Consider the following 27,834-nt stretch of genomic DNA (forward strand, 5'->3'; position numbering starts at 1 on the left):
CTATTGTTCTAGGATTCAGCTCAGTACATAACACCACTAAAACAAACAAACACATAAATAAATAAATAAAGATGGAAACAGTGGAAATTGCCAGTGTTAAATTACTCATCCCATGTCTGGAACAGAAATCATCTAGTGAATACGATCAGTTCTGTTGTTCTTGTTGCTTTCAATCTGCAAACAATACAGAATTGATTACACACCCACCCACACCTCATTTGCATTGTGTCCTTTGCACTGAAATGAAGGGGATAGAATAACATCATGACAGCATAATTTATGTACATTACATAATCACATAAATTATGTTTCTTACATAATTTCCCTACAGCAGATAGCAAGGGAAATAACAGGTTTTGGCAGAAGGCGAACTGCAGTGGAACAGAAACAGCCTTGCATTTGACAAAGACGGTTGAATGGAAGGCGATGCCTTCTTACATCCCTACTCCATACCTTCCAAGACTTTTCTTCTAGAATGGGCTGAGGAACCCCTGACCACATGGGTGCCATTGGACTCCCAACTCCCATCTAGATATCATCACTGGTGGTGATGGATGATGGGAGCAGCATTTGGAGGGCCACAGTCCCTCCATCTTTGTTGTAGCTTTACAAGTCTATCCTGTGACAGGGGTTGGGTTGTTCAGACTCCTATGTCTGGAGATAAAAGTGGTCCCTGAGAATAAAGAAGCTAGTCATCCCTGAAATAGATGAGCGACACATTTGTGCATATTTTTTTTTAAAAAACCCACCAATGGGCAAGAATCACTCAGTTTCTTCCTCCTCAGCATCTCTGCTCATAGCCTCTATTTCTGTTTCTCAAAAGGCTCCCACCTGAGAGGTGCCAGAACCAAGTTTGAGCTGAAAAAAGCCTTGGTGCATAAGCAGGCTGATGTGGGGGGAGGTGATTCTTCCAAGAACTGAGCCAAAATTCAATCATTCATAAATCTGCCCATGCAAAACATGGGGACTGCTTTAGGAAAATGCAGGCCTGTGGAGCTTAAACAGAATACAGATAAATATTGATCAATCTGAAGAGAACAGGACATGTTCCTGTGTGGGCACATGCTCACATGTGTGTGCTTGTGGACTGGACCAGGACCTGCTGCTTCCTGACAGAAAAGTTAAGGTACCTAGAACCAAAGGTGGACCCACATGTTTCAGCACTTTAGGCAGAAAATCCCACAAGTGCCTCTCTTGGCAGAACCACCCCCAACAATAAATTAAATAACTGAAATTGTGCTGCCCTTTCATGAGAGCCAAAACTGGTGGGCCTGAGGCAGCTGCCATTAGGAGGAGATGTTCTTGAATGTTCTGGTAGATCAGGGGTCAGCAGTGGGCCGGTCCACTGTCCCTCAGACCTTGTGGGGGGCCGGACTTTATTTTGGAGAAAAGAAATGAATGAATTCCTATGCCCCACAAATAACCCAGAGATGCATTTTAAATAAAAGCGCACATTCTACTCATGTAAAAGCACGCTGATTCCCGGACCGCCCGCGGGCTGGATTTAGAAGACGATAGGGCCAGATCTGGCCCCTGGGCCTTAGTTTGCTTACCCATGTTGTAGATTTTGATGCATTCCTTTTCTATGCAATGTAGTACCCATAGTAAACACCAGATGGCTTAGCTCATATAAATGGGAGAAAATGACATTTTTCAGAAAAGAAAAAAAACTACCCTCTTGTGCCACCGGTTAGATTACGTCAGTTGTGAATCGTTTTCATGAAGACAGAAGCAGTATTTACTGTGTGAGCTTTCCTCAAAAGTAAATATCACAGGCAGATAAACATTGGCAGAGGCAGCATGACTTATCACAAGTGGAATGTGTACATTTACCCCTCCCCACCCCATTTTTGGGTACTGCAAATTGCATTTGTTCAGAAAGAAAAGTTACAAGTGCAGCAACTATCTCCAGGTAATGAATTTCCTTTCTTGCTTTCAAATAAAATATACATCTACTGCAGGGCTTATATTAGATAGCTGGAAGCAAATCAAAAGTATTAGTAGTAATTAAACCCCACACCTCTAGCTGGGTTTTCCTAGCCACTCTGGATATCTTACAACATATATTAAAAATTGTAAAAAATTGTCAGAAATCAGGCTTTGTTAATGTTAGACGCATACTTTTAAAAAAATCTTACTAAAGCTGTGGCATTTAATCAACTAATGGGCTGATATAAAAGTATAGCACTAACTGCAGTAACTCATTATAATAAGTCTTAGCTGATAGTTTATACAGATAGGAACAAAAATTATTCATCTTTATATACCGTACTTTTTGAAATTACTGAACAATGTTAATTACAACTTTTGATGCCCATTTGGTTAAACTCCTCCTGAGACCTTGGAAATGTGAGCTTTTGAAAAATCCCACTATTTATAGTACACTATTTATAGTACACTTTAGAAATGGGCATTGAATATTTTATTGCTTTTTTTTTAGGATGGCATGGATTTCTCAAACATGTTCTTTCATTCTGTTATTTTCTTCAGTTTCTAGTGGTAAGTACCTGTAGATTGCTTCTTGTATGTGAATATTTGTAAAGATATACCTAAATGACTTCATCGGACCAAGCTCAGAAAATAAAATGTGGAACGTTAATAGTTTATCTAACAAATAATACTGGAGGAAATCCAAATACTCTGAATTATTAATTCTAGGGTAGCCAAATTTCAAAATATTTTGCATCCTCCAATGTTTTTCTCCAGAGGAAGCTGGGGGTTTCAGTGGTGACTAATGGTGCCTCTCTCACAATTTTGCTGGACAGTGTTAAATTCATACTGGAGATTTAGGTTTGAGCAATACAGTAGATTAAAACACTCAATTGCCCTTTACTTAAAAAGAAAGAAAGAAACAGCCTTTTTGTGTTTAGGAAAGTTTCCAACAGTGACAGTGCTGGAAGGGGAAATGGGACATTCCAGGATCAAATCAGAAGCTGGAATGTTTTTGGCAATTCTGGGAATGCCCCAGGAAAGTTGGGACACTCGAAGGGTATGCACCAGTAAGTTAACTTGTCAGCTGTGAGGGCAGATGCTGTTCTGTTGCCAGCATTGAAATAAAATTAAACTGCCAGTTCGGTAGGTCTTTGTGCATGAAATAAAGGAGGATGTCATTTTTTTTCTTTTTTGTATCAGGCAGCAAAATGTATTGCGCTAGTCTTGGAGCTGATTGGGGGCGGGGAATTGTTACAACTCATAAATAATGAGGTGGAGCAATGAGCTCTCATCTACTCCAGTCATGACATTGTGCTCTACTTAAACCTGCTCTGGCCGCCTATAAAGGCATGGCTACTCTTCCTGATATAAAAACCCAGGAAGGAGCAAAAGGAACTGTAGTGTTGTAGAGCATCCCATTAGTGCAAAGGTTTCTATTTGCTCAATGGGACTTCCCCTCTCCTCCTCCTCCTCCTCCTCTGCACTCCTGAAATCTGTTCTGGGGTTTCTCCAACCCTCGGGGGGGGGGGGGGGGGGAGATCTGGGAGGGTGAGGGATGAGTGTGCACTAGATGTGCAAGTGGAAATCCTTGCACTGATGGGACATGTTAGTTGGATACTATAATTTTTAACTTCCTGTATTCTTCAGAGGAACTCATGAATGTAAAGCTGGTTTATAAATGAAAAGGGTTGATGTGACCAAAAGAACTTGAAGCGCAGGGGGTTGAAAGTGGCTGGGTGTCTGAAGTAGGGATGCTTGCGGATTTCGTTTGTTCCACACTTTGATGCTGGCAAAACCGGTTTGCATACCCTGACCCACTGTACAGAGACACAACAAAACTGTCCATTGGATTTTGCCATTCTCCAAACCTTGCAATTGGAAAATGAGCTCAGAAAATGCACAAAATGTGCAAAATACCCTCACTCATTTAAACCACACACACACACAATGCAACCAGAAATATGCAAAATGTTGCAAAAAGGACTATGGCAAAAGCTTTTAATAGCAACTAAAAGCCTAACATCAGCCATCTTCTGCCTGTCTACCCCTGCTTTGGAAAACAGCAACAACTATGTGCTAACATTTTGCATTTTTGTGTCTCAGAATGTGTGTCTGAAATCTACGAAAACACATATTTTGAAGGAGGAGATATCTCTAAGGTTTATGCTCCCAATGCAGACTACTGCCAAATGGTGTGCACGTATCACCCAAAGTGTCTATTATTTTCCTACTTTCCAGGAGACTGGGTGAAAGATACTGGAAGGTAAAATTCACATTACATCTCTGATTTGTTTGTTTATTTGTTCGTTCATTTAGTGGCATCTATATACAAGTGACATTAACCTTTGTTTGCTTTTATAATTTCTCTTTCTGATTTATATACATTATAAAATGAAATAATAATGCTCTCTCTCTCTCTCTCTCTCACACACACACACACACGAGACATTATGATGTAATATACTCAAACAGGACAGGTACCTCCTATCCTGAGCTGAGTGTAATTGGATTTCAACAGCAGGGGAACAGTTATGGGAGGGGAAGGTTGGTGGTTCATTTTGTTTGTTTTTACCCAGAGATGGGGTTTCTTTCTTTCTTTTTGCATAGTTCAGAAATGCACACTATAAATAAATATAAAGGGGAAGAAAAAATAATTGTATGCTGTAAATGAAGGGGTCCTTTCCAACTCTTTGATTCTATGATTCTATAATCTGTTTCTCTTCCCCTTTCCTTAATGTCAGGTTTGCATGCTTCCTGAAAGAAACTGATACTCAAGCGTTGCCAAGGATACCCAGCAAAGGGGTCATCTCTGGACATTCCCGGAAACAATGTCCTCGAGTCACTGGTAAGGTCTGCTGGTTCGGAGACCCTACATAGGAAGCAGCCTTATACCAAGTCAGACTATTGGGCCATCAAGCTCAGTGTTGTCTACATCAGTGGTGGGGAACCTCCAGCTTGAAGGCCCAATTCCCCCCTTCAGGCCTTCCCACCTGACCTACACCTGGTGCCCGATATCTGATGTCAGACATGGGGCAGGTAGGGACATGGCTTGACTGAAAGGGGTTTTTCAGGCAGTGGAAGTCAGCTGATCAGTGGTGCCTGCAAAGTTCTGTGCACTGTGGTCTGCAAGTGTCAACAATCATTTGATTCCTGGGCTTGCAAAGCACTATGCACTGGGCCTTGCAAGAGACAATGACCAGACAATTGGGCTTGCAAAGCACAGCGCCTTTGCTCTCATGGTATGATTTCAAACCATGCAAGCAAAATCTTGACATCAATGAGACATCAGGTGATTGACAAATAGCTAGGACCACCTACTTCTCAACCTTGGCCCCTGGTGGGGTGGGGGAAATAAGGATCTGCTCCTATGCATCTTTACTCAAAAGCAAATCCCACTGTGAACTACTACTACTTCTGCTATACATGTGAATTGGTGCCCTGCCTGAGTAGGATCTGCTTCCCAGGCTGTCAGGTTCTGAGATCTAGGGGGAACAGGCTGTCAGCTCAGTGGAAGACCACATAACTAAGAAGTTGGATCTGGGTCCTGGGCTTTATAAGGTGTGATGCATTGGGATTGGCCCTTGGGACTAGTACTGGCATCTAGGGGTTGCCCTTGAAGTCTGGACCTCTGCCTCTTAGGCTCACTGTTGAAACAGAGCAGTGTGGGCCTTGGGATAAGGCACTGTAGCCTGGTTGCTGGGAGAGAGAGAGAGAGGCCTCTAGATGCCTTGCTATTGGTGTTTCAGATTGCTGTTGTCATTCTTTCCCCCTCCAGCTTGCAGCAAGGAAATCCATGAAGGGTTGGATATGCGAGGAGAAAACTACAATATAACCACTGAAGACAGCTATGACCACTGCCAAAAAAGATGCACCAATGAGAATCACTGCCATTTTTTCACATACACCACAGCTTCATTTCACGATGCACGTTTCCGGTAATTAATTCCAATATGCTTTTTAATTGGACCCAATGGACTTCTCAGTGCTATGGATCAGATAGTTAAAGTTTTTCTGTATATGGCAAGTGGACTACAATGACTCTGATGCCTTTGCCAGGCAGGAAAACAGGGACCGCAGGCTGTTTGCTCCAGGATCAATCATCTGCCCATAGAATTAAAGGTAACAAATTGTCCCTTACCCATCCCTGGCATTTGGCCACCATGCAATGTGGCCTTTAGGCTGCATAAACTTCCCCATCCCACATAGTGGCATCAAAGGCTTCTTCTATGCCAGCCCTTGGCCTGGATTCAGGTCCCTGTACTAGCGTGAGGGCATAAATACTGTTTCTTATGTTACTTCTGGGGTAATAAATGTGGTCATTAGGCTGTGATATTCATGCCCTTTGCGCCCCCCCCCCATCCAGTTAAAGTTGATTTTGAAACTTCTATGACATGAATTAGTTCTCAGGTTCCAATGGAACCAGGGATTGTGGATTTGTTGCTCCTTAACAAGCTATGATCAATGGCCTACCTGTTGTTGGCTTGCCAACCATCACATCAGAGAATGCCATACTGTTCAATCCAGATAAAACACAATGGACCAGAAAATTTCCATGCTTCAATGAAAGGAAGTATTCAAAGACAATTCTCACATTTCTGCACTCTAAGTTTAGAGATCTGCTCAAAATTCCCCAAACTCTCCTGTACAGATCATGTATTTTTGTCAGTTTTTATAAAATTGTGCTGGCCATGTTGAGATTATATAAATTAGTTATGGTCTTTGGCTCATGGTGTATAGACCCTAAGGCTGCAATCCTCTACCCATATACCTGGGAGCAAGCCCCTTTGATTTCACTTGGACTTACTACTGGGTAGACATGCATAGGATTGCATTAGCAGTAGTGTTTGCTGCCTAAATCCATCCTTCTTGCAGTAGCTAGTAGTACTTTATATTGTCATAAAATGGTATTAAATTGTCTGCAATAGCACAAACTGGATTAATATATTTCAGAACAGTCAGTTTCAGTATTCTCTGCTGTGGATTTAAATGTGCTAATGACCCAGAACTTTGGGAGTCAAATACAGATTGTTCGCAGTGGAATTGCATTACTCACTAATCTTAATGAAATGAAAAAAAATCTTGCTCAAATCCGTTTGCAAGATACGTTACAGAGAATGGCAAGTCCTTGTGCTTTTTCTCCTCCTTGTTCAAAACTTAACAATGAACCCTCATACATTTATTTTGTACATTTATTTATCTCTATTCATTTATTTCCTTAAAAATGACAAGCAGTATTGCTGCTATAATTTGATGCACATATATCAACATTCTATTGCAATCATTTTTCAAGCAGAATGCATATGAGTAGAGCATTATTAATCACTTCACATGCTGAAATATTTTATAGCGACATTATTCTGATACCTGTGTACCTTCAAAGTACTGTCACTGTGATTAATTGGATGATGCTTGTGGATTGCTATTCTAATAAGAATTAAAATCCAGAAGCACACGATCAAAATTAGTATCTGCTTTGGTCTTTTTTTAAGTTGCTCTCTATTTTCCACACTTTAGGAGATGGATCAGGTTCTGGATCATTTCCTTTAGTAAAGCTTTTAACCAAACAAAACATACAACTATCTGGATTTTGCTTCTCTAATGCAGGCCTCTCTATCTGGCGCTCTCCTCAGGGCTTGCCCCCCTCCCTTGACCATGTCCCTCCTGGCTTCATTCTACAGCTTCCTGGCCTGTTTTTTCCTGACTAGACTATACCCCTGAACTATGCCTCTTGTTTGTCTGGAGATGAGTCTGTGTCTCTCTGTGTAGAAAAATCTCATTTTTTTGTTTGGTTGGAATGTAGCTGATTGTACAAAGGTAAGAGTCACATCCATTGCATCAAATGCCTTTTTCTCTGGTCCCACCCACCATTGGCATGCAGACCCCTTAAGTTTGTTCTTGAGGAAACATGGCCCTCAGGCTGAAAAAGGATCCCTATGCCTGACAAAGAGGAAGGCAACAAATTTGGAAAACAATCAATCTGAGGCTAGATAATTATTTCCTTTCCTTTGACTGGGTTCCTGTTTCATGCTAACAGTTTAAATCTCCTTTCTCATTCAGCAATAAATGCTACTTGAAATATAGTGCCAAGGGAACACCAACCAGTATGAGGTATCTGTCACAGTGGCCGGAGTGGACTACTTCAGAGTAACGACGCTACGCAGCTCTGCATTTTATTCTTTTATTGGTGCTGCGTATTTACAGTGCTAAAGTCACCCCCCTCCCAAGCTCTCCCTCACCCCTCCCCAGGTCCCCCCCAGGTGTCGGTGACGACTGGAAGCCTAAGAACTCAGTACCTTCCGAGCCCGTTGGTGTGAACACCTCCCCCCAGTCCTGCAAGCCCCCCCCTTCCGCCTGGGAGGATGGGAATCCCAAAAAGTCCGTGGCGTCAGAGCTGGTGGGGGTAAAAATGTTCTGCCAATCTGCTCCTTCCTCTGACTGGGTGGATCTCGGTGACACCCATACCTCATCCTCTGGTTCCTCAAACTCCGCTTCCCAGCGCCATGGTGAACTGCTCTCCCGTGCTTCCTCCCCCTCCCCCTCCCTTTCCATGTGCCAGGGCTTGGGTCTATGGGGAAAGAGGGCGTGAAATTCTTCTACCAGGAATTCCTCCTGTATCTGAGTGGCTGGGACCCATTCATTCTGGGACGGTGGAGCATCCTCCCATGCCATGAGGTACTCCAGTCCCCCCACCCCCCACCTTGAATCCAGGATGGCCGTGGCCTCATTGAGTTGCTCCCTGCCTTCCCTCTCCCCCCCTCCCTCAGGGGTTTGTTCGCTGCCTCGGAGCCTGCTGCTTTCCCTGTACGGCGACAGCAGCGATCTATGAAACACAGGGTGCACCCTCATGTCCTCTGGCAGTGCCAGCCTGTATGCCACCGGGTTGACCTGTTGCGTGACCGTGAAGGGGCCCAACCTTCTGGGCGCCAGCTTTTTGCATCGCCCTCTGATGGGAAGGCCCTCCGAGGACAACCAAACTTTGTCCCCCACCCTAATGACCTCCCCCGGTCGCCTGTGGCGATCTGCCCCCTTCTTGTACGCTTCCTTGGCTCTCTCCAAGTGTTCTCTGAGCTGCTGGTGCACCGTCTCCAGTTCCTCTGCCCAATCCTCAGCCTGTGGGCCCTCCTCCTCCTCCTCCCCCTCCCTCTCTGGGAAAGATCTGAGGTCACGCCCGTAATTGGCTTTAAAGGGCGACACCCCTGTGGAGACGTGCACCGCATTGTTGTAGGCAAATTCTGCCAGTGGCAGGCGATCCACCCAGTCCGTTTGCCGCTGGCTGACGTAGCATCTCAGGTACTGCTGCAGAGTGGCGTTGACCCTCTCCGCCTGTCCATTGGTCTGCGGGTGTCTAGCCGTCGACAAGCTGACCTCCACCTGCAGGAGGTTCATGAGCCGCCGCCAGAACCTGGAAACAAATTGGCGGCCACGATCCGAAATAACCCTTACAGGTAATCCATGCAGTCTGAATACGTGATCCACAAACAGTTTGGCTGTCTCTTCTGCAGAGACCGCCCTGGCACACGGTATAAAGTGGCACATTTTGGACATGAGGTCCACCACCACCAACACTGCGGTCTTGCCCCTGGACGACGGCAGGTCTGTGATGAAGTCCATGGACACTACTTCCCACGGCCTGTGCGGTGTGGCTAAGGGCTCCAGCAAACCTGCTGGTGGCGCTCTGACCACCTTTGCCCGCTGGCAGGTGTCACAGCCCCTTACATAATCCCTCACATCCTCCCGCACCCCTGGCCACCAGAAGTGTCTCATGACTAGGTGAGCGGTTTTGTCCCTCCCAAAATGACCCGCCGTTGGGTTGTCGTGCATCTGCTTGAGGACCGTACGTCTAAGCTGGGTGGTGGGCAGGTACAGTGCACCCTTGTAGAAAAGCAGCCCCCTGCGTTCTGCAAAGTCTTTTGCCTGCTCCCCCCCCCCTTCTCAGTTCTCTGAAGATGCGGTTGGCAAATTCATCCGCTGCCGTCAGTGCTGTGAGTTCCGCCTCGCTCACCACTGCTGCTCCGCAGGACCATGCTGACGGGGGGAAAATGTGCCTGGGTGCCGGTGGCGCCTCCTCCTCCATGTACTCTGGCTTGCGGGAGAGGGCATCCGCCCTGACATTCTGCTCTCCCGGGATGTAGTGTATGGAGAAGTTGAAGTTCGAGAAGAACTCTGCCCACCGTATCTGCCGCTGGTTGAGCACCCTGGCAGTTCTCCAGAACTCCAGGTTCTTGTGGTCTGTGCACACCTGGATGGGGTGCTTGGCGCCCACCAGGAAGTGTCTCCAGTGCTGGAACGCAGCGTGGATCGCAAGAAGTTCCCGATCAAACACCGTGTAGTTTCGCTCTGGCTGGGTCAACTTCCTGGAGAAGAAGGCACAGGGTCTCCACTCTCTGTTGGCGTCCAGTTGCAACAAAATGGCGCCCACAGCTTTATCAGAAGCATCTGTCTCCACGCGTAGGGGCGCGTCCTGAACCACGTGGAACAGGTTCTGGTCTGAGGCGAACACCCTCTTGAGGCTTTCAAACGCTGCTTGCGCCTCTGGTGTCCACCTGAACTTCTGCTTGCCTCTCAGGCAGTCAGTGATGGGAGCCGTAACGCGAGAGAAGTTCTTGATGAACTTCCTGTAGAAGTTGGCGAAGCCTAGTAGGCGTTGGGCATCTTTGCGCGTCCTGGGGCTTTGCGCGTCCAGGATGGCCTGCACCTTGTCCTTGTCCATCGCCAGCCCCTTGTCTGACAGCTTGTAGCCCAGGAAGTCCACCTCCTTGGTGTGAAACTTGCACTTCTCCAGCTTCACATACAGGTGGTTCTCCTTCAGGCGCTGCAACACCTCCCTGGCATCTTTCACATGCTGCACTGGGTCATCGGAATAGATAAGGATGTCATCCAGGAAGACCAAGCATTTCCTGAAGAGGAGGGACCCCAGGACGTGGTGCATGAAGGCCTGGAAGCATGCTGAGCCCCCTTGCAACCCGAAGGGCATCACCAGATATTCAAAAGAGCCCAGAGGCGTGAACATCGTGGTTTTCCATTCATCGCCTTCCCGGATCCTGATCAAGTTGTACGCCCCCCTCAGGTCTAGCTTGGTGAAAATCTTGCCCCTGCGTGCCGCTGTCAGGAGATCATCCACTCTGGGCATGGGGAAAGCCACTGGCTCTGTTACTGAATTCAGCCGTCTAAAATCCACCACAAGACGGCGCTGTTGCGTGTCTTTCTTGTCCACCCAGAAGACTGGGCTGCCCCCTGCTGCCTTGCTTTCTCTGATGAACCCCCGCTTGAGGTTCTTGTCGATGAAAGCGCGCAGATCCTCCAGTTCCTGGTCTGACATGGCGTACAGCTTGGCTGGGGGTATAGTTGCCCCTGGCACCAGGTTGATCTGGCAGTCAAAAGGCCTGTGTGGGGGTAGGTGGTCGGACTCCGCTTCGCTGAAGACCTCCTGCAGGTCCCAGTACGGCTTGGGTATCGCCTCACCCCCTTTGATGTGCATGGTGGCCACCGTGGCTATCGGAGGCCCCTCCCCTGGTTGGTGCTGCATGCAATGTTCCAGGCAAAAGTCCGATCCAAAAGTGATGCATCTCTGGTGCCAACTGATGGAGGGGTCGTGGCGCGCCAGCCAGCTCATGCCCAAGACGATGGGGGGGTCTGAGATGGTTGTGACGTTGAATGCCAGTGTCTCTGAGTGCCTTCCCACCGTCATTCTCATGGGGGGGGGGGTTTGATGAGTGATGGCCCCTCCCAGCAGCTCTCTGCCGTCAATGGTTGCCACGTGCAGGGGAAAATCCAGCTGCAGAAGCTGGATCTGGTGCTCTTCTGCAAAGTTTCTCGAGAAGAAGTTGGCTGAGGCACCACTGTCAATTAGGGCGAGGACCGTCAGGGGATAGCCATTTGGGAGCGTGAGCGTCACTTCTAGAACCACTCCTGCTCTGGGAGGGGTGGGCTGGCTCTGCTCCTCTCTGTGTGGGTGGGTGGGCTGGGGCTGTTGTCTGCTGACTGTGCCTGGCTGCTGCCCCTTGTCTCCTGCAGCCAGGCTTTCCCGTTTCCCTGCTGTGGTGCTGCATCAGTGGGGGAGGGCACAACCGTTCCCGCCTTTCCTTGCCACTCCCTGCGATGTGGGCAGTCTCTGACGAGATGCTGGGGGGAGTTGCAGAGAAAGCAATTCCCACCCCTTCCCTCCTTGCGTCTTGGCGCCGCCGGGGTTTGAAAAGCCCGCGCGCGCGCACTATCAATCTGCATGGGTTCCTGGTCCTGACTGGCCCCAGGCGTGGCTTGAAAGGGTTGTTGGGGGAGTGGCTTCTCCTGCGACCGTGGGAACCAAGCCCGCTTTGCGCGCGTTGCTTGCTTGTCGCTCCACCGGGATTCCTGTCTCACCCCCACCGCCAGAGCCGCTTTGCTCAGCTGATCCATATTACTGGGCTTTGGACCTCTCGAGAGCTCATCCTTCACCTCCTCATGCAACCCCAAGTAGAACGCCGCTTGCATTGGGGGTGACTCGAGTTCCCACCCCAATCTGTGCACCAGCATGGTGAATTTCGCCCAATACGCGCGAACTGTCATATTTCCTTGGCGTAAATTATGAAGTTCCTCCTTAGTCTGGTCCATATGACTATCGGACGAATACATCGTTTTCAAACCTTCTAGAAATAGTTTGACATTCTTCATGCAAGGATTCTTTGTTGCGATTAACGGTCTTAGCCACTCCCTGGCTGCCCCGGTAAGGTGCTCCACAATAAACGCTACCCTGTGCTCATCATCAGGGAACTCAGCGTGGTGCAGCTCAAGAGCATACACAATCTCAGTCTCAAAGCCCTGATATTCCCTCGGGTCTCCATTGAACTTGCTTACTAGCGTCCCGGCTCTCCTTCCTGGCAGCACTTGGACTTGGGGTGCCCCTCCCGCCTTGTTTTTCTCTGCATCCAGCTTGTTTTGGAGGTCTACCGCCACCGCCCTTAATTCCTGCTCTCTTTCCTGTAGCGCTCTCACCTGTTCCGCAAGTTGTAGCCGGTCGTCCTGGACCTTCTTAGTCTCTTCTTTAGCTGCCTTCAATTCCCCCTGCGCCTGCAGCGACAGCTGCTGCAGTTCTTGCTGGGCTTGCTCCGCGATCTGCCGCCATCTCTCCGCCTCTGATACGCTCATCCCGGCAACTCCAAAGTAGCCCAAAAAGGATTAGGAGGTTGCTGTCACAGTGGCCGGAGTGGACTACTTCAGAGTAACGACGCTACGCAGCTCTGCATTTTATTCTTTTATTGGTGCTGCGTATTTACAGTGCTAAAGTCATTGCTATTTACACGGAGTGATGTGATCAGTCGGTTTCAGAACCTCCTAATGGCTTTTGGCGCGTCTTTCTCCAACACAAAAGCTTTGGCAGACCCATCCTCTTTCCCCTCCTCTTTCTGCGTAATTCCGGAGTTGGGGGGATGGGTCTCCCCCCCTTATTCGCCCCTTCCTGTCCCACCTGGGACCCTGGCTCCTCTACCTTGCCTGAGCCTCGGCCCCGACTTCCTGCTTCCCCACTGGCATCGGAACTCTCTCTGCTTTCCCCTGTGCTCGGGGATGGGCTTGAACTCAGGAGGGGAGGGACTTCGCGATATCCCCTGTCCCTCACAGTATCTAAGTGGCGTTATGTCAGGATTCTCATTAAAGGCCTGTCAACTTGCCAATACAGGTAAATAAATATGTATATATTAAAAGAAAACAGTAGGGAGAGTATATTGTAGAGTGTTTTGATACAATGCCATAGGTGTAAATAAATATATACCCCATACAGGAGCCATTTTCAACCTGGTGACCTCTAGATGTTGCTGGACTCAAGGTTTCATCAGCCTCAACCAACATGGCCAATGGTCATAGATGATAAGAGTTGTAGTCCAACAATATTGGGAGGGCACCAGTTTGAGCCCCGAATACTGCAGGGCTCTGACATCTACAAGATGATGATGTGGATGTGAATATGAAAAAGAATGATTATAGTAAAGGTTATTATCCATTGTGCCAATAACATATTCGAGTTATAATATAGTCAAATCTTATCCTGTTTTGCTAATTTATTCTCACAACAATCTTGTGAAGTAGCTATGCTAAAATATAACGACTTGCACAAGCCATTGAATGAGCTTTGTTGCTGAGTTGAGACTATGGGTTCAGGGAATGAAGGGTCAAACAGTGTCACAATACACAAGTTCTGGAGAATTTGACTCCACAACTCTCAGGCCAAAGTGATATTCTATGTATGTGTATTTCTTGATTTCATGGATGAGTTTGACTATACACATTCATTTTCTGTGCAGAATGTCGGATGGACATTTTTCAGATGGTGTTTTCTGGTGTTACGGTTGCAAGAGTTCTGACACCTGATGCCTTTGTATGCAGAACAATTTGTACTTACAACCCAGGCTGCTTATTCTTTACCTTTTATGGTAGTGATGGAGATGTAAAAAACCCAAAGTGAGTATTACTATCAAGTAGTCTGAAGACATCATGCTTCCTAATAACATGTTTAAAATTGTAACAAACTTTTTGAAATTTATCCTTAGCCCTTGTGGATGAGTCAATGAATATCTGGGGTGTGTTCATGTGGCAGCCTGCCTCCAGTTTCTCCACTCAACTGATTGTTGAGCACTACAGTTCCCATCATTCCTGACCTCTGACTGTGCTAGCTGGGGATGATGGGAGCTGTAGTACAAAAACAGCTGGAAACCCAAGTTTGGGAAACCCTGGTTTACAGAATCAGAGGATATGATATATTCAGAATGCAGCTGAAGAGGCCTAGAAGCGCTTTCAGTATGCAATCAATACTATTGCTGATGAGTTTGTGTTTTTGCTTTAGATTTACTTGCCAAATGATGAAATCGAGAAATGGCACACCAGAGAGTTTTGTAGAAAGACGAGTTATGTCAGGTTTCAGTCTTCTAAACTGCCGGAGTGCTACACCAGGTAATGCATAAGTTATGCAGTCCACAAAACAATTTCATGATTGATGAATTCCTTGCCCTTTTCATGATAACATACTGTTTTTATTTTATTTCGTTTACAATTGTTACGAACAAAATGGCAGCCTGTCATTTTACGACTCACAACAATTTAAACTTTCTGGGGGAGCAAGTGAAGGCAGACTATGTCAAAGGAATCAAGGAATGCCAACAGCTTTGCACAGACACAGTCCGCTGCCAGTTTTTTACTTATGATCCAGACCCAACATTGTGCAACCGAGAAGGGTTAGTTTCTGAAATAAATCAACAAACGAACATCCCATAATATTAAGATTTACCCATAATTTTTCCCTTGCTGAGCAATATTTGAAAATTGAATCCACCTTCGTTTCTTTTCTTGATAGCAAATGTAAATGCTACTTAAGAATGACTGCTGATGGGGCACCGAATAAAATTGTGATTGAGGCGGGAAAGGTTTCCGGCTATTCTTTAAGACTGTGTCAGGTTAAAGACAACCCCGGTGAGTCAAAGTTGAAAGTATGTGGTTAACTTTTCTGCATGTGGGCTTCTTAAAGCATCTGGATGGCTGTCCGTGGACTCTAGATGCTACACGGGTTAGCAGGGGTGGATGGCCTGGTGGCAGAGTGTTGCAGTGGCATGGCTACTCCTTACCAGAATGGTACTGAGGGTGGTGCTGAGGCAGACCTGTGTGGGTGCTCTGGTGGAACCAACTGAGTACATTATAACAGATGGGTGACATGCAATGGTTTATCATTTGAGCAAATTTGACAGGAAAGCATAACATGATAATTCCTATTTGATGCCAACTGAAGTAACCAGTGAGGCAACCAAGTCTAAAACACTATGAATTTTGAGATAAAACATTAATATTCAAAGTTTGTGCTGAAAAATTGAGAAAAATCAGATAAAACCCGCTTTTCTTATAATATAATAAGGTGCCTGTCAGAGGTGTTTGCGGCTACTCTTGAGTAAAGACGCTCCACTCCGTCTTGTCTTTCAGAGTTTTATTGTGCATATTATTTACAGTGCAAAGATCTCAGGAAACATGACTGCTCAGTCCGTGTCAGAACTCCGCAATGGCTCCTTCCAGGTTCTCGCCCAGCAAAAAAGCCTGGGCACCCCAAAGGCCCTATGGGTGGTCGTGTGCCTCAATTTAGGCGTTGGAGGGAACGGTCTCCTTTCTGGCGGCCCTGTGTCCAACATCTCTCCAGACTCCTCCTTCCCTGGCCCTCTCTCATAGGGGCTCCGATGCCTGACAGAGCCCTCTCTCCTCCCCGCTCACTTCCTCATTCCTTTCTCCTGACTCGCTGCTCGTGCTGACGCTGGGTGAGGAGCTCGTCAGAATGACAGGGGGCGGGTCTCTGTAAGGCATCCCCTGACAGTGCCTTATACACAGGGCAGCCTATTGTCCATCTCCCAATATTGTCTCCTCTGAAGTCTCTAATCTGCAATGCTCTGCTGTAAATTTATATATTATACAGCGATATAGAATAACCTACAGTGTAGCCCAGTTCAGGAACAAAAACGGCCTATAACCCAGAATTAACAACTTTCATTAGATACCTTTATATCTCTTCTAACTCTGTAAAGCGCTACTTCCTCTGTTTTATGAACCAGATTCTATCTGTTCAAAATGCTGCTCATGTCCCTGAACTTTCTGTGGTCACTCTGCACAAACATTTCTGCACAAACATTTCTGGGGTAGTTCTATCTAGCTATCAAATGCCCATCAGCTTCTGTTTGCTGGTTTGTGTTTACTCTTCTTCTTAAAAGGGATTAGGCCTCTTAGACCTTAATTTGTGCTCAGACAAAACTTTCAATTTCCAGTTCTCTTAGTTTCTTATTTTTTTTTTCATTCTGAAATTTAGTTCTTCACATTTACAAAGCAGTTTTGCCACTTATTTATTTATAACCCCTCATGGAAATTCACCAACATTTAGGTATATATATGAATTTTGTATTAAGTTTTGATTCAAATGCACATTTTTTTGCAAGTAGTTTCCCTAACACAATGCACGTTCATAACTTACTTTCACCAATATATGTGAACTTGATTGAGAGTACCTGCATTGTAGGAGTAGAAATTTCACCCTTTCCCGTTTCTTCATCTAACTTGTAGCTGCTCTTAGCTCTGATAGGGAAGTTTACTGTTTGGTGAGGGAGATTGAGAATGGTTAGATATCCTGAGTTCCATGCCACCTTCGAAAATGTATCACTTTCCTTACTGGGGCTGACAGCAGCTTTGTTTAAGTTTGGATTGGGAAAAAGCAAAACAGGGAAAGTACTAAACACTCCTCTGCTTCTGCACTACTGCTCCAATCCTTGTGGGAAGGGACAGTCCCATACCTGCTGCTTGGTTAAAATGAAAACATCAGGATGCCAGTGACCGGCTGTCCCAAGTCATGTCTGGTTAGCATTTGATTTGCTAAAGTCGCATCCAGTTTGACTTTGAAAACAAGGGAAAGGACTCCGTGGTGGATTGAATTGGTCTTCTCCCTGTAAGTTACAGGCCACGAAGTCCTTTTGTCTTAATGTATCCCACAAAGGCCTGAGAAACACACAAGATTGCACCTGGTGGATACAAGGAGAACTGGAACAGTTAGGAGTTTGCATACTGTAATCCTAATTCAGAGTATCAGTGATGAAATATAGTGGTGACAAAATTCTAGAAGACCATTGGGAGGTTTGGGCCAATTCATTTGCCTCAGTTTAATTGAACTTGCATGCCTGTTGTGGTAAAAAGCCCACATATAGCCCTTGAGAGAGGGCATAAAAGAAAGTTTTTTTAAAAATGATAATAATAATAAAATTTATATTAAAAATAAACTTCAAAGTTTTGTAATTTTAATCAACCTATGTAATCTGTTGCAATAAACAAAAACTATGTGGTAAATATTTGCACTAAAAAAACAACATTGTTGAGATTTAAGTATTTTCTTAGTATGTGTGCAGCAATCTGTGGCAAATAATCGGATTGTTGGAGGAACAAATTCATCTTCTGGAGAATGGCCCTGGCAAGTCAGTTTGCATGCAAAGTTATCTCTTCAGAGTCATCTGTGTGGTGGTTCAATCATCAGCGACCAATGGATAGTGACTGCAGCCCATTGTGCAGAAGAGTGAGTAAAACCTCTGTGAAGTAAGCAAAACTGAATTGTTTAAATGTTTTCTAAGTAGCAAGGGATGAGCCTTGAGAAGAGTGGGTGAGATCCAGTTATATCCAATGCAGGAAGAAGACCTCTAGTCCAATGGGACTTCTGGTTTCTCCCTTCCACCCCTCCATCTGTTCCAGACCTCCTGGAGTAGATTTGCTGCATGCATGTTTGTGAGGGAAGGATAGAGAAGTCCCATTATGCTAATGTATGCCCCCGCATTGCTATATTTGATGTTTCCCAGTAGCAGCAGTGGCCTGGCAATGAGGCACATTTCCTAAAAATAGCCGCTCTGTGTTGAATTCTGCAGGCATCTGATGCCTGGAGAAAACCATGTGGAGAGACCCAGGAATGGGTGGCAGCAGCAGCAGCAGCAGCAAGTCTAGAAACAGCAGAGGCCATAGAGTGTCCATGCAATGGCTGGCCATTGCGCACCCCTTGCAATGCCTCGTGAACCCCTTGCAATGCTGCCTGCCCGCCTTCCCCGCCCCTCCCCCACTGGGCTTCCTCCAAGCCAGCTGAGGTGGCGCTTTTGTCAGAGCCTCTATCTTTGCCTCCAGCCTCCTTCCTCCTCCTTCCTCACCCACTGAATGGCATGGAGTGGCTGCCCTGCACTCCCACTGCTCTCTGGCTGCTTGTTCCAAAAAAATGTGGGAATGAGTGGCTTTCCCCACTTTCTGTTGTTAGTCCTGTTTTCATGTATTGTAATTTGAGTGAATGAGTGTCTCCCCATTAATCCAGGATGCATGGAGTGAGGTGAACTGCTTCCCTTTGTGCGTGTTAGCCTTGCTTTTGTGCTCGCTTGCTCTCCCTCTCTCACCATTGTGTGGCATGTTGCATTTAGGTCAGCAAACTGAGAGGGCATTTTTGGCTATGGGTGTTTGTGTGGAGCTGGTGGCACTTTCTCCTAAACTGCAAATAAATAAGCCAAGTAGCTGCATGCACAGTAGGTCTGGCTTTTCTTCCCATGAGCTTGAATGCATGTGATATAAAACCCTGTTCTTTTTAGGAGTAAAACATGACGGTGGAGCACCATTCTATAGTTTGCCTCAGGTGGCAAAATATCTTGGACCATCCCTGCCCTGCAGTATTAGTGAAAACTGTCCATCTCACTAGAGAGATGACTGTACATGAAATTACTGGACTGCTAGTGGGAAAACTTAATAGTGGGGTAGGAGGGCTGGGGGAAAACACACACCTGGCAACCAATGCACCCCTTTGGTTTCAGATTGCATGGGTAGACAAGTCTAAAACGCTCGGGACACAAATTTTCATGGTCCTCTAGCAGCTATGGTGTCTCATTTACCAGAAGTAATGTATTTAGCAGGGGTAGGCAAACTAAGGCCCGGGGACCAGATCCGGCCAAATTGCCTTCTAAATCCGGCCCGCGGACAGTCCGGGAATCAGCATGTTTTTACATGAGTAGAATGTGTCTTTTTATTTAAAATGCATCTCTGTGTTATTTGTGGGGCCTGCCTGGTGTTTTGACATCAGTAGAATGTGTGCTTTTATTTAAAATGCATCTCTGGGTTATTTGTGGGGAATAGGAATTCGTTCTCCCCCCCCCCCCCAAATATATATAGTCCAGCCCATCACAAGGTCTGAGGGACAGTGGACTGGCCCCCTACTGAAAATGTTTGCTGACCCCTGGTATTTAGTGTTAACTCTGGAAGTGTATACTTGATTCTGACCAAACTAACCTACCTGGTGTATATCGTGCTCTAGGAGGCTTAATTTGGTCAGAATCGAGTATGCACTTCCAGAGGTGCATTGGTTGCCAAATATATAGGCAATATTTTCAGCTCTGCTACCCCACTATAACGATTAGATTAGATGGATCCTTGGGCTGATCCGGCAGAAGGGAAAGACTACTGAGACTTCAAGAAAGGCATGGGCATGTTATAAATGGCTTCCAGATGTTATGGGGCACCAAAAAAGCACAAAAAGTATTGGGGAGAATTAGGTGCTACAAGAATAGAAATGAAAAGAATGCAATGCAATACAATACAATACAGTACTTCAAAACACAAAGAAATAGCTGGATTTCTGTGTGGCATGGATCTTAGGTTAGCCTTTCTACATCAATGGAAAACAGCCTCATATTCAAAGCTTCAAATAAGCCTGATCTTTTAAAATTGTTTCTCTGCTTAGCCTTCTGGTAACGGATGTTTGGCGTGTTTATGCGGGCATTTTGAAGCAGTCGGAAATAAATAAAGATACCCCCTTCTTCAGAGTTCAAGAGATTATTGTCCACCCTAAGTATGAGCTATCAGAGACGGGATATGACATCGCTTTAATGAAACTGGACAGGCCGATGAACTTCAGTGGTACGTGAAACTTTTAAGTTTACTGCAAAATCCTAAATATTATCTTAAGGAACTCAGCATTGCTACCAATAAAGCTAAAGTAACTTGACTGCAGTAGCTTTTAACCAGCTACTGTTCCAACCAAGTAAAAATTATGATTGGCATTCTTACAGGAATGTGATGTAGTTTTAAATGAATTCTCTTTCCTCCACATTTAACTATCTACTTTTCCTTTAAATGGAAACTCAGCTTTACAGCAACCTATATGCTTACCATCTGAAGACAGAATGAATACAGAATTCACCAACTGCTGGGTGACTGGATGGGGTTACACAAAAGAGAGAGGTATTGAAAAAAATAAAACTAATAAATGTGAAATACTTATCTTTGGAAATGATTATGCTGAATCCAGAAAAGATGAAGTCATGCCAGGGAAAAACCCACATGCTCTGGAGGGGAGGGTTTCCTGTGACCAATAGGGTAGCAATTGCACTGATACACAATCTAGAAGCTTTCAATTTTGCACTGCCTACAAATATATAAATGTTTTAAATGTATAATATGCGTGGGGCCTTAATTTGATATTAGAAGTGATGCACTTAGTTGATGTTCCCAAAGGAGTCACACCAGTGATGTGCAGGCAGGGCAGTTCTGTAACCAGTGGAAGATGCATGAAAAGAAGCAGACCAGAGCAGTGCATAGAATCATAGATAGGGAAGGGACCTCAAAGGTAATCTAAGGCAACCATCTGCCAATGCAGCATGCTTGATCTGCAGTCATTCTCTGCATGTGTACAGATAAAGCAGACAGCCTACGTAGTGGGTGCGTGGATATTTCAGGCTCCTGGGAGCCTCTGTAGTTTCTTGTGACAATTTAGGCACACAGTCTGGGAATTACTGAGCTAGGAAGAATTGGCAACATTGTTGACATCTCTCTCTCCCCTTCCTGCTTTGTGTCCCGTTTCCGTCATTTGTACCACTGTAGGTGAGATACAAGATGCTCTGCAAAAAGTCAGCATCCCCCTAATATCCAATTTAGAATGCCAGTCACGATACCAAGAACACAGGATAACTGACGAGATGATGTGTGCTGGCTACAGAGAAGGTGGCAGGGATGCTTGTAAGGTAACAGCCTCCTTTGTGTTACTTAGGATTTACGTCATTTACAAATGTTGAGCAGTTTAATTGCCAAAGTATCCTGGGAGTTGTAGTTTGGTGAATGAAGGTGCTAAAAATCCCTTGCTGTCTCTCCTACTACAGTTCCCAAGGTTCCCTGGGAATAGTTAAAGAAATAAGCATGTGCCAATCTGCGCCATATATATTCTCTCTCCATTTACTTTTCAAGCTAACTTATGACATGAGCAGTCTAATCTTTAACATCTGCTTTGGTCTGTAGCAGTGTAAGCGGAACTGGCCATTTCTGTCCCACTTTTCAGGAAATCAGTGTAACCATTAAATATGGTGGGTCCTGCTTTCTATTGTTCTCTGTAGATGGGCCGGGACAAAAAGGTTCCATTACATGTAGGGTGCAGTGAGCAGACTTGCTGGCACTGACTAAAGGGTTAAAGTAAAACCATTCCATGTACCTTTGCCTGGCAAGAAGGCCATTTTCATTTCCTTTGAAAAATTAAAGGTAGCATCAAACAACGAACATGTGACGAAATGACATGGGTTTGGGTGCTTAGTTAATGCCAATTCTGCTGACCATGCATAAATTAACTCTTATTTACTCTTGGTTTGAATGGCAAAACTATTAAAGTTCATTGGATTGAAATCAGCACTTGCAATGCATTTGAGAATTACCACCATTTTACATTTAAACAGATTACGAACAGATTATTTTTGAGTTCTGGTGACGTTACTCCAATGAACAACCCTGTTGCAGTTTGTTTATACTCAGAAAAAGAGCTGCTATTGGACTTCCGGTCTGTCGCGGCGGAGAAAAGGACGCAGGGACTTCGCGCGCCGAAGTCCCTGGCTTCGCGGAGGGGGGGGGGAAGTCCGCAGAGCGAGCGGACTCCCCGTAAAAGCACCGGGTAGAGAGTCCCGGTGACTCACGCGCCCAGCGGCTGCTCCGTTTTGCGGATCCCCCGCTGCCCGAGAGCTCGGTAGAGCGATCGAGAGCCGGCGGGGTGGAACCGCGGGAGCCATTTTGGGCTTAATCTTACCTCCGAGAAGTGAAGCTCCGAGTCCTGACCCGGCAAGCGGCGGATTCTTCCGAACAAAGTTAAAGGTTTCCATAAAGTAAGTGGAACTTTGATTACGGACTCTAAATTTAACAATTGGAAAAATAGGAGAGACTTTAAAGTAACGGAAGTCGGTCTCTTCCTAATGGAAAACTGGGAGGCGCTTTAAAAAATCTTAAGCCGAACGACGAAAAGCATTTGGAATTGTGGACCCGAGAGAAAGAAAGACTTTTTCGAACCCTCTCAACTCCCGAGTCCGGCACCCCTTGAGGTACAGCATTAAAAAGGGGGAGAGTGTTTTGACAGCTGTCAAAAGCTGTCAAACTGTCAAAAGACCGGGTGGATTTATTGCACTGTTGTGATCAGTAAAAATTGACTGAAAATGTGTTAGAACTATTTAACATTGGAACCAAGAATGGATTTGTGATTGAATCAAAAGACAAAGGAAAAGAGCAGCCAAAATGGAGTCGATCGTCTAAGGAAGGAATTTTCCAGCACCCTTTGTTCTCCACCTCCTGTTTGTCTGCGGTTAGGAAAAGTATGAAAACAAAGTACTCTCGAGCCTTCCAGGAGGCTGTGCTAAACTATCTACAAACATGGGAAGACATTTACAAGGAACGGCAACATCCCAATTTACCAGCAGCTGAGGTTGAAGTCCAAGTCCAGGACTTAGAGGAAAATTTGAATTTGGAGACTGTGGAGATTGAGACTGGTTGCCAGGAGAAACAATTTGATGAAAATTTTAAAGAGGACTTGGACTATAAAAAATATGCTTGGGATGAAGCAAAGCATGGACTTCAAAAGGAAGGAAAACAAGCAGAGCAAGAAAATGAGAAGCAAAGGAACTTGAGGTTTAATGGACTTGAAGATCCTGGAGGGGTTGGAATGTGGGGTGATGTCAGTGAGGAATGGGAAAGACAGGGGCAGAGGGGGACAAGGGCCTGGAGACGGACATGGGAAAGAATGGGTGTGGGATGAAAATTTTAGTTAAAAGTTTTACTTTTAGTTTTTGAAAGACGGTTTTCGAAATTTTGGCCTGTTAACGGAAATGCTGATCCAATTGGGGGAAAAGACTTAGGGAGAGGAGATGGAGTGTAAAAATGAAAGAAAATAAGCTGGGTTTTCTGGAGGGAGACATAAGAACGGCTTAGGAAAGTATTTAAGCTAATGTAAATTTTGTAAGTTAAGTTAGGTTTTTAGGCAGAAAGCTGCCTACTCTCCTCTCCTTACTCTGAGCTACTCAGTGGCAGGGAGTGCTCGGAGGGGTGAGGAGGGGATATAATGGAACCTTGGAAATGCTGTGCCCTACAGGTTCCTCTTGTGGCAGGAGGGGGCCTGTGGGAGGGCAGCACGGAAAAGGAGGAGGATTGAGTTAATATTATAAGAAAAGGATTTTAAACTGAAATAGAAAACCCGCCATAAGCTTTTAGATTTTGTTTAGGGAAAACCAGGAGGAAGACTACCGAGGAAGTCACAATTATAAGGTTAAGATAATAAGAATTGGGGAGTTAAAATTCTCCCCTACTATTGTTATGTGTATATTTGTTTAAGTATGTTTATGAAAGAGCTGGGGGAAACCAATCCTCAGAGCTCCTCCATTCCTGTCCCTTCAGTGGCAGGGGGGGGGAAGAGGGGGGAGGAGGGAGGGGGGAGGTCAAACCCAGCTCACAATGGACCCCCTTTGATTCTCAAAGCGCACGGGTTTCACTGGTGGCAGAGGTGGACCAGTGGGTGGAGGGAAAACGAAGGGACAGTGTTGTATTGTATGTTTGTGTAGTTGTGTAGTTTGTTTAGTTTTGTTTGAAAATTAATAAAAATTATTATAAAAAAAAAGAAAAAGAGCTGCTATTGCAGTTGTTAATTTGGATGTCCCATTCAAGACCAGGACTCTCACATAGCCAAAATACTGACAATATGTGTGTTTCTTCTCTCTCTCACTCTAGGGAGATTCAGGTGGTCCTCTCTCATGTAAACATCAGGGAAGCTGGTATTTGGTTGGTGTTACCAGCTGGGGTGAGGGATGTGCTCGTGCAGGTCAACCGGGAGTTTACACTAATGTGGCTAAGTTTGTAGAGTGGATTCTCGAAAAAGCATCATAAAAAAAAATGTCCAGTGACCTAAACGTATGGAAGAGGACCGAAGATGATGTCAGACAAGCAGCTCTGGAATTCTCTGAGAAATCTCTGAGAGGTTCTGTGAACTTGTGGTTTTTGAAAAGGCTAGTTAGCAAGATTGAAACAAAGACTGAACTCACTTGACCTGTTGCATGCAATAAAAATAATAACCCCCAAAGTGGCAAATGCCTTTCACCCTGGTGCTAATATTGAAACTGACCGGTGTGTATTCAAGTTACAAAGGGGGAATGAATGTACTTGAGCCAATCACTGCTTGACAAATGCATGTCCCACTGTTCTAATGGGCGTGTCTAAGTTTTTTTTAATCCTACATGGATATTGTCCACACCTAAGCATAAAAGATTTCAGTGCGTTTTGGCAAGCATAACTCTACAAAGTCTTAAATGCAATATTTAAGACTCGTGGATTTCACCATGATGCTGATGTTGACTGCTCAGCTGGATCTATATCGCCAACTCAATGCTCCTGGGTGGCTTGCAACAAAATCCTAAACACACAACATACGGTGAGAATCAAATCAGTGACAAAATACAGAAAAGAAAAGTTCTTCCATCAAAGCAGCATAAAAAACCCCTACAGCCTGGATTTAAGGCACAATTTAAATGCCTGGTTGAATTAAAAGTTATTTGCCTGATGCCAATAAGGGGCACACACAAAAGGTGCTCTGTGAGCTTCATTGAGGAGGCTGTTCCATAGGTGCATTTCATTTCCTCTGGACTGCACTAGATTCCTGAAAAAATATCCACTGCAACCACTCATTTTTTTTGATACCTTTAAATTACCTTGCCAAGCTAAACTCTCTCTCTCTCTCGCTAACTGCAGTTACAGAGGGAGGGAAAAACAACAGCCAAGCATTGATTCATATAAGTAAAAACTAACCAAAAAGTGGACCATCATATTTTGCATGAGACTGAGCTTTATTTTGTGCAGAACTTTCATGGGAAGGGGGAAATGTATGCCAAGCAATAGGTCTCCTCTTTCTTCTTTCCTGAAGCAGTTGCTTTTCATTAGTATGTAAAATAGCACTTCCCTTTTGGGTAGTTCCACACCCTCATAAGTTTAGTGGTGGTGGTGGTGCCCCAGAAATGGGCAATCTCTGTGGCAGCCCCTAAGTTATGAAATTCCCTCTCCATTGCATAGTTCTTGCCCTACGCTGAAGACTTTTTACCCAGGCCTTTGACACCTGAGATATATGTTTTTGGGACTCATGCTATTCTTTTGATTGTAAATTGTTTTCATTGCTTTTAAAATTGTATTTTTACATTGCTGTAACCTGACCTTATAGTGAAGGCGGGTAAGAAATCAAATGAAAATAAATACTAATAACCAGCTTTGACCAGCAGGTGAGAAATCCTACAAATAAATTTAAAGGGGAAAAAAATCTAAACTGAGCCTGTGATGAGAGGAGGGGCGGTTTTATTTGTGGGTGACTGGGGTGTGAACAATCCTTACTGAAGTACTCCTGCAGTGCAGGAAAATGGAGAAAATCAGCAGGTGAAAAATTATAATTTTCCAGTTATTAAATATGGTGGTATTGGGAAAGTGGTGCATCCCGCCTGATCTTGAGGAAAGTTGTTCAGATCCCATTCAAAAAACAAGTAGTACAAAGAGGGGGGGGGGTGATCGTGTAGAAAGGCACAAGGAATTGGTGTTGAGTATATGAAAGAAACCTATATTCTGAACAAGTCTGCCAGTAGCAGACTACAGATACAGACTAACAATGCCCTCGTTTCCCCATTATGGGGATTTATCTGGCACATTTTGTGATGAGATGTGAGGTCACTTGCTTTTGGTGATACTACAACTAGAAAGCTGATACAGAGTAGTCTGTTGCTTTCAGACACATCCCCCACAGTTTTCCTTGTATGCAGCCTGTTGCATTGCGTGGACCTTTGCTTCATCACTTTTCTGAGAAGAAGCCTATTTTTTGTCTCCATTCTTCACAAGTATTTCATAATGAAGGCAGCAGATGAGAGATATAGTTCATTGCCAGCCAGCACCATGACCAACAAAGTCATCCAGAAAATCTAAACACATGATGAAACTAGTGACTCAGGTACATTAGTAAAGAAAATGTTTTTATATGTGTTATAGGGTAGAGCTTTAGGGCATCAAATGTTCCACAGCTGCAGGATGGAGAGACAGTGAATCTCCATCTTCTACATCAGTGTGGGAGCTCCAACGTATCCCTAGGCCCATAGGATATCCTCCTATGTCACCAGTGTGGTATAGTGGTTAAGAGCGGTAGACTCATAATCTGGAGAACCGGGTTCGCGTCTCCGCTCCTCCACATGCAGCTGCTGGGTGACCTTGGGCTAGTCACACTTCTTTGAAGAATATGTAATCCTGTTTTCTATCTGAGATGCAGAGCTATTTTGGGCACACAAAACTGACTCCAGGAATCCCCAAGTGCTTAGACATGCCAAGTAGAATTGATGACTTTTCCCCCTCTCAGGGCTTATCCACACTTTGTATTCTACTGCTTTCTCTTGGGGAAAACCTCTATCTAGTGATTGGCTCAAACAGCAATTCAGGTTTCATTTGTTCCAATCTATCGCCGAAGAGTGGGTTTTTCCTTGGAAAGGAGTAGGGCAAGGGGGAAACTGCTCAGACCCATGCCTAGAAAGTGACGTGTGGGTCAAGCAGAAAGCCGCTCAGACTCACACTTTCTAGGTATAGCACAAACAAAAGTTGGGGTGAGCCCTGAAAGAAAGACCACCTTGCCATTTTGGAAACTACTTTTGCCCCTATCCCACATATCAAATAGCACCCAGTATGGTAGGCTGCCATTCAAGTAAGGAAAGTCCAAAGCTCACTTTGGTATGCAGACATACTTGTTCAGTTCTTTGGACCAAACCTAAAAGTCTAGAAAGACTTCAAAAAAGAAAACTAAATGTTCTAATACTGGCAAGTGAGGAAATATTATTGTGGTGTAGGAAATAAGGTTTACAACAGGATACAGACTAGACTTTAAAGGCACATTTTGTCAGACACCTGTACCATGGAGACTGCTAAAATACTGCTTTACATTCCACTTCCCCACTAAAGTATTTTGGCTTTTAAATTAGCTTGTCTCTTCCCATCTAGCAAAATTGTTTCTCTTCCAATAAAGATGCTTACCTTTCCTTGCCCTCAAAAGAACTTTTCTTTAAGAGAGATCAAAGCCTAAAAGTCATTAAAATGTCTTTT

General features: G+C 45.0%; 1 protein-coding gene across 1 annotated transcript; it reads left to right on the plus strand.

Moving 5' to 3' along the window:
- The first annotated feature begins 1,838 nt into the window (after positions 1-1,838).
- Positions 1,839-27,834, plus strand: KLKB1 (kallikrein B1). The gene is made up of 17 exons (XM_060278777.1): positions 1,839-1,912; positions 2,441-2,499; positions 4,036-4,195; positions 4,674-4,777; positions 5,708-5,867; positions 7,990-8,046; positions 12,922-12,924; positions 13,536-13,585; positions 14,208-14,364; positions 14,747-14,853; positions 14,975-15,134; positions 15,254-15,369; positions 17,812-17,986; positions 20,171-20,346; positions 20,575-20,670; positions 21,310-21,449; positions 24,454-27,834. Exons 2-17 carry the CDS (start codon positions 2,442-2,444, stop codon positions 24,607-24,609), a joined length of 1,875 nt encoding a protein of 624 aa, XP_060134760.1. The 5' UTR covers positions 1,839-1,912; position 2,441; the 3' UTR covers positions 24,610-27,834.

This window comes from Zootoca vivipara, chromosome 9, assembly GCF_963506605.1.
Source record: "Zootoca vivipara chromosome 9, rZooViv1.1, whole genome shotgun sequence".
Lineage (NCBI taxonomy): Eukaryota > Metazoa > Chordata > Lepidosauria > Squamata > Lacertidae > Zootoca > Zootoca vivipara.

Bases quoted from the DNA above. Each gene is read 5' to 3' on its own strand.
- KLKB1 (XM_060278777.1), top strand. From the start codon at position 2,442: ATGGCATGGATTTCTCAAACATGTTCTTTCATTCTGTTATTTTCTTCA. The intron at 5,868-7,989 runs GTAATTAATTCC...TTTCTCATTCAG, and splicing joins TTTCACGATGCACGTTTCCG to CAATAAATGCTACTTGAAAT. The intron at 14,365-14,746 runs GTGAGTATTACT...TTTTTGCTTTAG, and splicing joins GGAGATGTAAAAAACCCAAA to ATTTACTTGCCAAATGATGA.